Genomic DNA, 13,743 nt, shown 5'->3' on the forward strand with positions numbered 1-13,743 from the left:
CTTTCATTCTACCATATTTTTAGCTACTTTGCCTATATCATTAAAAGTGATGACTTTTTGAAAAACATCTACTCTTCCCTGGCTCCACAGTCATTCCAAGGTAGGGTTAGAATGGTTTATTTCAAATGGTTTATTTTCCTTTTTATCCATATGCAAACATATGGATCCACAACACAAAAGGATTAGATTACTTTCTTAACAAAATATTATCATTGCAAAGACAAAAAAAATCATATTCAGGGAAAAAATGTAAATCCTGGGTTGATTTGTGTCACTCAGATAATTTATTTCTTACTTCTTTCTGACAGTAATACTTATTTGATCTACTATCTCATTTAATCATCACAAAAATTCTGAAAAATAGGTATCATATTTGTTACATTCATGTCACTGAGATGCTGGAATATGTTAAATGAAATACTGCAATCATAGAAATTAATCAATTGGTAATTAATTAGATATGAGGACTGACAGAAAAGTTGGATTTAAAATTATTTGAAAATTTCTTACTAGGAAAACTAAGAAGACAGGGTACCATTAGTTATGGTAGGGAACACAGGCAGAAAGGGAAGATTTTTGCTGGGACTGTGATTTATGTATCCTTTTCGTAAAGAGAGCTTTGTACCAAGTAGACATAGCTTTCAGATATTGGGAATACAGTGGAGTTCTGGCTTTAGCAACTGATGGATTGGAAAAGCAGATGCTGCAAACATACATACTCAAACACAGTGCATACTCTTATAAACACTGAGTGACTTATTTTTTTTTTTAAGATTTTTTTTTTTTTTTTATATAAGCATTGGGTATAGTCAGAAGTGTGGGAGGGTGAGAGAATTCACTAGAGCCAGAACAGGGAACAGAACAGGCAGACTGACGAAATACACTGCTGAGGGGAGCAGCGGGTGAGACAGAAGAGGTCTGTCGCACCATGTGGGACCATCGCCAGTGGCCGGGGATCGAACTGGCGCTCCAGAGGCTGTGGGCAGCTTCGCAGCCCAGCTCTCAACCACTGCGCCAACAGGGGAGGCCCAACACTGAGTGACTTATAAGAAAAATTGTAGATGTAAACCTTAACACAAAATTTGGCTAAATCTCTGTGTCATGTAAACTTAAAACCTGAGCGGTAACTTCTGTAGTGATCCTTCAGTGGCCTGGGAGAAATAATCAGACTAGTGTTAGGCCCTCAGGCTTAGAGATTTGTGTTTATTTATCACAGTGGAAAATTTACTAAAATTTTAGATCTAAACTAGTTGGTGGGTAAGGTGGAAGGGGCAGAGCTGGAGTTAAAAATCTTCACTAGTCCCCTGCCACTGGATACATTATTACCTGCTAAAGATTGGAGAAGAAAAACAATGCTAGTGACTGAGCACTTTTTTGTTTAATTTAAAAAAAAAAATTTTTTTTTTTAAAGATTTATTTAAACAAGCACTGGGTACAGTAAAAAGCATGGGAGGGTGAGAGAATTCACTAGAGACAGAGTGGGGAACAGAAAAGACAGACTGACGAAGTACACTGCTGAGGGGAGCAGCAGACTTGGCAGGAGAGGCCTCTACACCATGTGGGATCCTCGCCAGTGGCTGGGGATTGAACTGGTGCTGCAGAGGCTGCGGGCAGCTTTGCAGCACAGTGCTCAAACACTGTGCCACCAGGGGAGGCCCGTGACTGAGAAATTTTGAGGAAGGCTTTCTCTATCCAAGAGTTTACCCACAAATTGTTTTATGAGTTATGTGTGGAGTATTAATTTATACTACCCATAGCAGGAATTTGTGCCAAAATTGTGCCAGCATATTGAGACATTTTGGAACCAGGCAAAAGCAAAACTGCTATATAGAAACACTTTTCTAACCCCAAAACATACAAAATATACACACGTGTGCCTTTGCAGTGTGTGGCACGTGCATGTACACACACGTAGAGAGGGAATAATTAACCTCAAATATACAAATCTTATGGTGGCTGATACTCTACCATTTGAGGGTTACTGTAGACACAGACATAAAACTCAGTAGGACATTTCAAAGACACCAAAGCTAGGCATTGTTTAATTTCAAACAGATGATTACTGGCCAAGAATTTGACTGTGAGTGTCTGGAGAGAGAATCTAGGTAGATGAAAATTTGGCAGAACATCTAGATGATGGAGAAGGAAGTTTGAGTCTCAAAAATGAACACATTCAGTACTGAGACAAGGACATTAGACTATAATTTAATGGACATAATGTAGAGATAGTTGATTGTATTAGGAGAATTTAGCTTGGAAAAAAAGAAAAAGGAAACATTTCAACTAGTGATCTTTCAAGTGAAAAGGGTTATATTTACTGCAAGTAACTCTAGAATGATAAATTAGAACAAAAGGTTGATAATCTAGTGGCAATCATTTTTGCTCAAAATTCTTTGTGAAAATTATTTTGTTCAAAAATAAAGTAGACTGGACTGAAGAAAGAGTTACTCCACATTACAGGTATGCAGGCAGTTCAATGTTTAGAGGAAATTTTTGTATTACATAGGAGTTTGGACTAGATCACCTCTAAATTTGTTTGAACCCTGTGACTCTTTAGACTGTGACTCTTTAATGCTATGATGTTATTTAATGTGATACACTCTAAGATACCTTTGGAAATATTTAATGTATCATAAACTCTGAAGAGAAGCATTCTAATACTTTAGATATTAAGCTTACCTCAAAAGTGTTGTGAACATTGGAGAAGATTGGTGACAAATCTTTCTCAGGTGTATCTTTCTGAAAAACAAAACAAAACAAAACAAACAGCATAAGGTTTTCTCCCAGCTTTCATTTAGCTGTAATGGAAACCAAGGTAATAATATTTAAACAGACATGTAATGCCATGTAGCAGCTTGGGATTTTCCAGGACTTATATAAATCTTAATGAATTTCTATTTAACTTTATATGTTAAAAATATCAGATTCAGTTAATGGATTTGGAGATAAATTTAGAATTACTTTCATTTCAGATTCAGTGACTAGTGCTATTATTACTTGTTCTTTAAAAATAAAAGTTATTCTTTGGAGTACCACTTTTATACCATTATAATAGTGAAAAAAGTCAGATTATATAAAAAAAAAACATACTTTCTCCTGACTTCATCAGAGATTCTCAAGATTCTCAAAAATGATAAGCCCCTCCAAGATGAAATGAGCTACAGTCTTTGTCCTTTGATAGTGCACAGGAAAAAGAGGTGACTGCTATGCAGGAGAATGAAGAGAGTCAGCTAAGATTTTAACATTCTCAAAGACCATCTGTGATCTAGCCTATAATTTGGAATATTTGGGAGTCTAAGACGCAAGGAGAGTTTGCAATCATTTATGAGCTTTTTTGCATCAACAACAACCAGATGTTCAAGGGAAATACTGAAGATAGTCTAGGAAACTGAACATCCTTTCAGTAGTGTCAGGGGACAGGCATGAAGCCCAGCCCACTCTGGATCCTTCTCCCATAAACAAACACCTTAAGGTGCTGGTTGATGGTCTAGGAAAATGAAGATACTTGCAGAGGCAGAACACCCTCTGTCACCTTGAATTTCGGCAGAATTCTCTTGCTTTGGGGTAAGGAGAAGAGAAAGCAGTTTCTGGACTTAAGTGAAGATCTTTTACTGTCTTGAAGATCTTTTTCTGTCTTGAGTTCATGATCCTATCTACATGGAAGGAGAAGAAGAATGTTCTTGCCTTTCAAGACTAATTGCATATGCAATTTGGTTGAAGGTACAATTTGGTTGCCATGTGGAGGAGGGACAGGAGTGCTCAGAAAGTTTCAATCCTGAGGCTCAACAACAAGGTCTGCCTAAGATTGTGATTGGTCATTACAACATAGAACTACCTTAATCTATTAAAAATTAGTCTTTTGAATAATAATCAAAAGCAGAACACTGTTGGTGGAGAGACAAAAGTATTAAAAGAGGCATGACAAGCAGGAAATTTGAAAGCTGAGATTGAAGCAGGAATACAGAAAAACAAAAACCCTGGTACATAGACCACACTGCTAGTCTACATAGTAGTGTCTCACACCTGGAGGACTTTAAAACCTGAAATGCCTGACATGAATGATAGCAACAGCAAAACAAAGTTCCAATCATCACTAGATTATATCAGTCCTACATTTTAATAGCGTAACAGAAAAATACCATTGCTTATTTCCAGATTTAATGTTGTCTGCCCCATCTCTGGTGGTATTCTATATATGATATTTGGCATTTAATTAAAAATTAGGATCAAATCAAAAAAACTAGATAAAGCAATCCATTGTCACTAGTTGTAAAAATGAACAAAACCAAATTAATAAATGACCCAGATATTGGGGCACACAGTCAAGGACTTTAAAATAACTGTGATTAGCATGTTTCAGGACCCAGTAGTAAATCTGAACAACAAATAGGGAATTTCATGAACAAACGAGGATGGAGATGGCAACTGTATGAGTGTGAGTTATAAAAATATTACACATGAAGAATTTTTTCATTGAGCTTATCAACTGGTTGAGTACAAGAAAAGTGTTAATGGAGTTGAAGATAAGTAAAAAGAAATTATCTGAAGCATAACTGAAGTACAAAGGAAAAAAGAATGGGGAGAAAAACCAGAACACAATATCTAAGAACTATCAGAGAAGTTATATACACAATTAGAGTTCTGGAAAAATAAGAATAGGGTAAAGAGATATTTAAAAAGATAATGACCAACATACCAAAATTTATGGAATGCTGCTCAAATTTATAGGAAAAATTATGGCTTAAAATTTTGAGTAATTCTAGGTCAATTAGAGATGCTGAATACATGATTAAATTACTTCCCGTGAAGAAAATTCCAAACAGATGATTTCATTGGTGAATTTTATCAAGAATTTAATGAAGAAATGACACCACATCTCAAGTTCTTTCAGAAGGAGAGGTTTTAAAGACCTCCAGGTATGAGACACTATGTGGACTAGCAGTGTGGTCTATGTATCAGGGTTTTTGTTTTTCTGTATTCCTGCTTCAATCTCAGCTTTCAAATTCCCTGCTTGTCAATCTCTTGTATAAGGCCAGCATTAGTCCTATAACAAAATCAAACCTCAACATTACAAAAGAATAAAAATGTAGATGAATGTTCCTTATAAATACAGATATAAATATATCAAATAGAATATTAGCTAATTGAAGCTAGAAAAATATGAAAAAGATTCTGATACCACGTTAATTGTTATTTGCTCCTGTAATGCAAAGATATCTTTTACATTTTTATATAAATGAGAACAACCACATGCCCATCTCTATGAATACAGAAAACACAGTGACAGAGTTCCAAGACATTTAACACCCATTCATACTGTTTTTTAGCAAATTAGGAACAGACATGCAAAAGGCAATTAACTTCATACTGTAACTACTAAATCTCCGGATAAGTTCAGACTTAATGGTGACTTTCTCCCTAAGATTAGCCACCAGGCAAGGATACTGTTCTTACTACTTGTAAAATTCTATGAAGATCAAGACTAAAGAAATAGTCATAGAGAGAAGTCTTTAGTACATAGTGTCTAGAGTGGGAAGCATTTACTGCGAAGAGGCATTTGGGCACTTCTGAAAAAGATAAATGTGGAAAATGAATAAAAATTTGAATATGTAAATTACAAAAATGATAGTTTGATATTACATTTAAAAACAGTAAAGAATTACAAATTTAGGGCCCTCCCTGGTGTGGCACAAGGGGTTAAGTCTCAGCACTGTGACACTCTCAGTAGCCACTGTAGCACGAGCTCAATCCCCAGACAGAGAGCTAACCCACATGGCACAGCAGACTTCTGTCTCACCCACTGCTCCCCTCAGCAGTGTATGTCAGTTGATCCACCTGTTTTGCTCCCTTCTCTGTCTCTGGTGAATCCTCACCCTGCCCCCAAGCCCTACACCTTCACCTCTGGCCTATACCCCAGCTCTTGTATGCATAAATACATAAGTCCTTTTAAAAAAGCATTACAAATTTATTAGTCAACAGAGGAAATGAACATTAAAAAGAAACAATTACGTACACCTCATGTAGGCAAAAATTTTTTTAAATTGGACTATACTAAACTTTGTTGAGAAAATGGGGCAGTGTGAATTTTCATCGTTGTGTAATGTATATGATCCCATTAGAAAGGTATTTGGTATTACCTTGTAAATATGATCCTAGGTAGAAAACCCTGTACTATTAGCTCAGAATAGATTAATGAATTCAGTATCACTCATCTGATTGAATGCTAGATAACACTGAAAACAAATCAAAACCACAGGAAACAAAGTGAATAAATTGGAAAAACAATAGTGAGTGAAAGATCTATCTTTAGGAAATCTAAACTTGCGTTACTCGGAGATGCACTACAAATGCTTTACACCAAAGGATATCTCTTATGTAGAGAAAAAGATAAGAAGTGGCACAGAGGCAGATCTGTTATTCTGCAGTATTTTGTTCCTAAACTTACTGTTTAATAAGAGTCATGTCCTATTGTTATTCTTTTGTGTGTATAATCTTCATGTATTATCTGATTCACTGCAAAAATTCAAAATCATGTATTCCTTTTATGATCCTTCAATGCTTTCTACCTTACTGGGAGTATAAATTATGTTGGCTAGTGATTATCTTTCTTATTGAAGATCTACTTTCATTTTTTCTTCTCCAAGTCTGGGAGTGTTCTATATATAATTGGTTTGACTTTTAAATAGCTTCAATCTGCCCTTTATTTCTGCTCAGGTAGGTTCCAATTCTGCAGTTTTATTTTATTTTCCTGTGACCTGACTTTATCTCCATCATCTTCTTGATTTCTCTTTTTGTGACCTTTCAATTAGTCCTTGTGACCTATTCATTTTTTCCTATTTCCTTTAGTTTTTTTTCCCCCTCTTTTCCCACCTTTTCTACTGTGAATGAAAATCAGCTTTGCAACATTTTTCTTCTGAATCCAATACAATCCTCTACTTTAGTAATAGTATTAAAAAGAATCACTAATAGTAATAAAATAACACTTGTACTTTTCTTGAACACTGACTTCCAGTGTATACTAAGCACATTACATCCACTGTTTCATTAATTTTTAAAAATATCATTGTTTTATTTTATTATCTTCATTCTAGCAATGAATAATGTGAACCCTAGGAAAATTAAATACAAAACATTTATAGTGGCAGAGGGTTGACATATACGTTATTTGATTTTGGAGCCTTGCCTCCTAAATTATGTCCTTTCTGCCACTCTGCTTGAATTATATTTGAAATTGTAATTACTGAATATCTACCAATACATCTTCTGTTACTAAGAAAGCTCAAGTTCTAAAAAACCTAAATACATTTTATAAAATGTTTTCGTTGCCTCTTCCTACTTATATGTGAAATTTTCTACCTCTATTTTGGTGAATATTAGTTTGGAGTTAGGGAGGAAAATGTGTGAAATAAGTTATTACTCAATTTTCATCACTAAGTAGCTTAATACTGTATAATAGATCCCTTGGTTTTCTAGTTATCTAGTTGTTATAACCTCTGAGTGTAGTTTAAAAGGTTTGGAGATTCCTAGCTTTTTCAAATCAGATAGATGTTTGATGAAATTCAACCACATATTTGAAGCATAAGTAGATTTTTCTCAATTCTGATCCACATAATTTATAATTAATTTACCAGTTACTAGAATCTGGTGTAAGTTTGTCATTGGTGGTAGTGGTTGTTGTCTTTCTCTAACAGTTAAAATTTGGCAATTTTGTAAAATTTTGGAGACAATACATAAGTCAGAAGTTGATTCTATCACCTAAATTGAAATCTTGTTCTACAAGGTTTTACTCTTTAGGTGAATTTACTGACTTCCAACTAGACCATCAACAATTTTAGAGCATGGTCCCTATTTCTATTTTCTTGAATCCAATGAGTAAATACTTTCATAATTTTCATTACAAAAGCATTCAGTTATATCTTTGGGGAAATTTAATTCTCTTAACTTCTCTGAAAATGCTAGATATCACTACAAAATATAGAGTGAATATAGAAAATATTCCTTAACTTTCAGAGTATCAGTGAAATAGAAAAGAGGAAAAAAATGCCTTGGTATGGAAAAAATGTACAAACCTAGTAGCCAAGATATGCAGACTTAAATAAGTCAAGCCTGAAATTTATTATATAACCTTTTCTGAGCAAAGAAAATCTTTGGAAAACTAAATTATCCATATGACTCAATAATATTCATGCCATATTTATTTAGCTTGCTTACTTACTATTTTCTGTCCAATAATGTGAAATAATCAAAGTTTGAAAAATATAAAAACATTATTTTTCAAATTGTACCTATTTTTGACATTGATGAAATGCAATTTGATGCACTTGTCAAATAAATAGAAAGTGTAAAATTGTGAACTGATAATGTCACAGTCTGTCCTCGCTTCTCAGATATTTACTATTGATGCATCATAGGAAGAATCTCATATAAAAAGCTCATTGTTTTGAATGAAGTTGATCTGGAAAATCTCAGACACTGTGACCTATTCATAAAATAAATCAGATGTGGGGGATAACTATTTTCCAGTGATAGTTAAAGACAATATTTCTTTGATGTTTTGCCAGCTTTTCAGTCACATTTAAAAAATTTACAATAGTCAATGATTTCTTTCAAAGTGGAAGTATTGGAAGCTTTGTATATGAGTACCATGATCAAATTTCTGTATTTAGAAATTAAAAAATATTGTGGCTTCTCAACAATTTGTGTGCTTGTATAAGAAGATGTCTATGACACATAAGCAGCATTGAGATACTTAATGATTAAAATTCACTGGAAGTAGGTTACTAGAACCTCAAAATTATATCTGTGTAGAGTCAAGGTACATAAATGATCTGGGAATGAATTAATAATATGCCTCAGGTACCTAGTAAGTTTCAAATTATACACTAGGAAAAATAACTATCACAGAGATGAATCAAGCTGAAAGAAGTAATAATGGCAGCTTTATGAAACTTAAAACAATCTAATTGTGAATTCTTTTCACATTCTATATTTTAAACTTACAGATTCAGGTCAGGCTCAAGAAAGAAAATGGAGTTAGAGTGAGAGGATTATACTTTGGGAAGAAATATTTGGTTTTTGATATTTATGTGGCATTCACATTAGTTTGGTGTCTAGATCAACAAGTGTAATTTATTATTTTCAGATTTCTTGACTAGTAGTGTTAGAAATAGTTGCTTAAGATCTGTATCCTTTATATATCTTTATATATTGTATACATACATTTATATATATTATGTGTGTATGTGTGTGTATATGTGTGTGTGTGTATGTATGTGTATGAAGCCAATATTTAATGGAAAAAGAAGTCCTCACTTGTTTTATGAACATTATCTTATTTAATTTTCTGTAAGGACATTTTTTATCTGTGTAAGACTAATCCTCCCCTGGAAGAACAAACTGTAAGAAATGGTCTGCCTGCTAACCACAACTTAGATTCCCAATAGATGACCACATCTCAAGTCTTGGTCTGAGTCAGTCATTTTCTCCCACCAAGCTCATTTCTGTTCTTCTTTTTTTTATTGGATTGATGGCTCCATGCAGTCACCAGCTAGAAATATGGAAGTATTCTAAACACTGTGTTCCTTTGTTGCCCAAGTTGTATAGTAATTCACCAAATGTATATCTTGCACATTTTCACCTGTTATGAACTGTTCCCTCTTAGTCATCCTTATAATAGAGCTTTTGTACATGCATGTATTATTTCTTTTAGCTAATGAAATGTTTCTCTAATCACCAGTTTTCATTCTATTGTCCTGCATAATAGTTCCATGTTATCAGCTGAAAAATTAAAAAATCATTAAATTGTCCATAAAATGTCCTTAAAATCCCACATAACTTGACTCCTGATTGCTTCTTTCATTTGGTCTCTTTCTAGGCTCTCATCTTGAACTCTAATTGTTATCCTTCCAAATTTCATGTTTTCCTAATCCTACCAGTGTATTTCCTAGTTGCTTCTGTTCATATTGCAGAGTTATCCCCCACTCTGCAATATCTTTCACCTGGTCCCTTCTCTGGCATAATTATTTATCAACATTCAGATCAAATAAGTGAAATTGTAACCTTTTTTTATGTGTCCTGTATACATACAGGTCTTCCACAATATCCATGGTACTATTATATGCATCTGCTTACTTGTCTTTTTTGCCATGATAGCAAAAAAGCCTCTCAAATGTAGCACTCTGCTTTATTCATCTTTGAATCTTCAGGAAATTGCAGAGTTTTAGAAGAATACTAGATGCTTGTTAAATGCTTGCTGAATTGATAGATGAAGTAGTCAAAATTAATACCTGGATTTCCAGTAGATATTTCAGATGTAAGTTATATTTTTTGATTACTGTCGAGAGGCACTGTCTGAAAGAAAAAAAGTACAACTTCATTTTGGGTGGGAAAACATTTGCAGATTTATCACAGGTTGGCTTTGTGATTCAGGAATGGTTTAAAAAAGGATTATTCTTGACATACTTCTAAAACCATTTCATACGTATTTTATAAATTTGTATAACTTGATGGGCTACAAACATAAAATTTGGAACTTCAAAGAAATCCGTGACAAATTAACCATATCTCTCAAACATGGGTCATTATATCTAAACTACTCAACTCAAAATGTTAAGTTTCAGAGTGATTTATAAGGAAATAATGATACATACTGGCATAAGGAAATGTTAAATATATAACATCTTGTAGAGAATTGCTTTCAGAATAAATGACATACTCTTGTAGTAAATGTGATTGTCTTTGACATCAGATCTCTGTGTTTTTCTTTCCTAAGCCTCTCATTTCTCTAGCTTTATCTCCATCTTAGTTGGAATACATATGAGTCAAGCACAGATTCTTCTAGACTTTACTGTACAAAATTATCTTCTCAACCATTATTTACTTTTTCTTCCCTGAAAACTCCTGACTTGAATAATGAGTTAATAATAGTGAGGCTGGAATGGAATGAAAACTGCCTTGCTCTGATCACCTGTTCACAGGTTGACTTGTCTCTGTTTCTCAGGTAACAGCCACTTACAAATCACTACCTTCCACCAAACCTGTTAAAAACAGTTTATTATCAGCCAGGGACTTCCACTTTGTACAGAATTTGTCAGATTTGATATCTCTACAGAATTTTTAATATAAATTTGTTTTGGAGCAGGGAAAACACGTCTTATTAATATGCCACCTTGATGTGAACCTATCCCTGATCCATGTAAATAGCTATAATGAAAATTTGGATTAGGTTATGACTGAAATTTTTTCTTGTGCTACCATTCTGTGATTTTATGGTGTGAGGTTGGATATTTGGGGGTCACAGTAAAGAAAGGCACACATGGAAAGATATAATAGTTTAATAAGGAGTATGGCATTTGCACATTTCAGACAGAGCTTGTTTCAGTTGTAAACTGAGTGGTCTTGGGCAGATTATTAAATGTTCTGGAACATCACTTTCTTTGATTCTGAAAGAAGATGGTATGTATGAATACAGAGTTAAGGGGCGAATTAGATGAGATAATGTATGTAAAATGCATTGTGATTTCATGAAGTGATAGCTCATTAATGGCTACTAAAATAATTTTAACTCATATTTTTATATTATAACAGACTTTGCTTTTGTGTGTGTGTGTGTGTATGTATACCTCCTACATGCCATTTTTGCTTATTCAGTTCAGAACAACATTAATTCCAGATAAACTTAAATTGTAGCAGATCTTCTCCCAGCTTAGCTTCTTGATACTTCTCTTCTTTCAAATAATACGTGCCTACATTTAAATAACAGAATCAGAATATGTTCATTTGCTGACACTTGAGTTTTCCAATTTGAATTCACACTCCTCTGTTTATGATATACCAATTATTTTTAGGAAGTTACAGAAAGGAATTTAAAGCAGGAGGTGGTGACTTTCAAAATATGGAAACTCAGTTAAACAAAAAGCTTATGTGACACATGCATACTCAAATTCACAAAAATGAATGTGAAAAAAAATCTTTGAAATTGTAATCACTGGTAGCAGTGATATATTTAAATGAATGTTAGATTGTTCTGGAAGGTGTTAGCAGCTCCTCAGATATATCTGAATAGCTGTGAAGAATAGATATTTATTAACAGAATTTGCCAAAGGGAGATATCATTTAAAAAGTACATTATCTTCCATGGAACTAGTGAAAGGACAGTTTTTACAATCAGCTGAAAAATATTGTGATTTGGCACTTGAGAACTCAGCCAAAAAGTAATCTTGGAACAGAAATAAAATGTCTTACCTGGATGCTTTCCAAATATGCATAAATTCTAGAAGTTGGTTCAGATCAAACTGACTGTGGTCATCTTCATGCTGTAGACAGCAGAATATATTAATATTTATAGCGTGAATAGGAATGAGTACCAGATAAAAATAGGTCTGTAACTTCCTGCTGTCATTTTATTCACCCTCATAACCTTTTGATAACCCTCATTCATCATTTTAATACTTTGTTTTAAAGACCTTACAAGACTTTTCTTAACTGTATAAGCATTCTTTCCAAAAGTAAGTCAGAAAGCTGTGCTTTTGTTGAGGGTAAACCTGAAGGACAGTTGAAAAAGTCGCTGGCATCACCATGGTCAAACACTAAATTTTCTGAACAGAAAGGGCAGTATTTTAGACACCAGTTCTCCTACATACATGCACATTTTCTTTACATTTAGGACACATGTCATGGCCATCTAAGACTTGACAACTTTCCAGGTCAGCCTGCAGACATACAGTCAACTCCAGGTTTCTGCTACACCACATCTTGCCACCAGAATGTCAGTATAAGAAAACTTCTCATGACGGGTCTCCCCTGGTGGTGCAGCGGTTAAGCGCTGGGAAGCGAGGCTGCCCGCAGCCTCTGCAGCACTGGTTTGTTCCCCGGCCTCCAGCGAGGGTCCCACAAAAATTAAATAAATAAATAAATAAATAAATAAATAAATAAATAAATAAGACTTCTCATGAACACTAAATTGTGTTAATGAAACTCTTGATAAATATAATTTTTTGTACTGTGTTTTATGTAAGGTAATGCAATACTTATGTATCTTGAAATATCAGTCCTATGGTACTTTATGTGTGTGTGCGTCTGTCCCTTTTAGCTCCTTGATTAGCTTTTCTGTAACAATCATTCATAAAAAGCCTATGCAAGTTTGCAAAGGAGAATGCAGTATATAGTACTCCATAAGAATTGCACCATTTCACCACAAGGTGGCGAAATGTTTGAGAATTGAGTGAGTTCCTTAATGCCTGGAGTGCATTTAACCTTGTATGTCAGCGCACACACAAAGTCTATTTTTAAAATTACCTGTAACAGATTCTGACAGAAAACATCAGAAGGAAAACCTTTATATGGTTTTAGGTCAAAGGTAAAATAATTTTTATTTTGGATTGTTTTGTGAGCAAGAAGGAAGCTAAGTTACTTGAAACGGATCACTGAACACTTCTTATGTCTCAGACTTTGTTCTATGTGGATATAGTTGTGGAAAACAAAACAAAAACAATACATGTAAAGGTAGAATTTTGACTGCTCTAAAACTCATACTCAAAACCTTTGAATTCAACCCACAAATTTTAGGCATATTTATCACACTAGTTGGCAGCATAGGTTTAGAATGTGGTAACTCACTGACTAGACTCAAATCCAAGCTTTTCTGCTTTACCAGATCCATGAATATGATCTGGGAAAAGTCATGGAAGTCCCTGTGATTCAGTTTCATTATTTTCATAATGTTTTCCACATAGTATTGCAAAG

General features: G+C 34.1%; 1 protein-coding gene across 4 annotated transcripts in view; it reads right to left on the minus strand.

Moving 5' to 3' along the window:
* PIK3C2G (phosphatidylinositol-4-phosphate 3-kinase catalytic subunit type 2 gamma) overlaps window positions 1-13,743 on the minus strand; it is a gene marked incomplete at both ends in the record, with an annotated part of 286,347 nt that overhangs the window by 230,158 nt on the left and 42,446 nt on the right. For 3 of the 4 annotated variants that reach the window (XM_084255119.1, XM_084255118.1, XM_084255117.1), the window contains 2 exons: window positions 10,287-10,350; window positions 12,244-12,314. In XM_084255119.1, the coding sequence (XP_084111245.1) occupies window positions 10,287-10,350; window positions 12,244-12,314 (135 nt within the window). Of the gene's footprint in view, window positions 1-2,679; window positions 2,740-10,286; window positions 10,351-12,243; window positions 12,315-13,743 lie in introns of all 4 variants that reach the window. The other variant, XM_084255116.1, reaches the window with a different exon arrangement.

This window comes from Talpa europaea (assembly GCF_964194135.1).
Source record: "Talpa europaea genome assembly, chromosome: 15".
In the NCBI taxonomy this organism is placed as follows: Eukaryota; Metazoa; Chordata; class Mammalia; order Eulipotyphla; family Talpidae; genus Talpa; species Talpa europaea.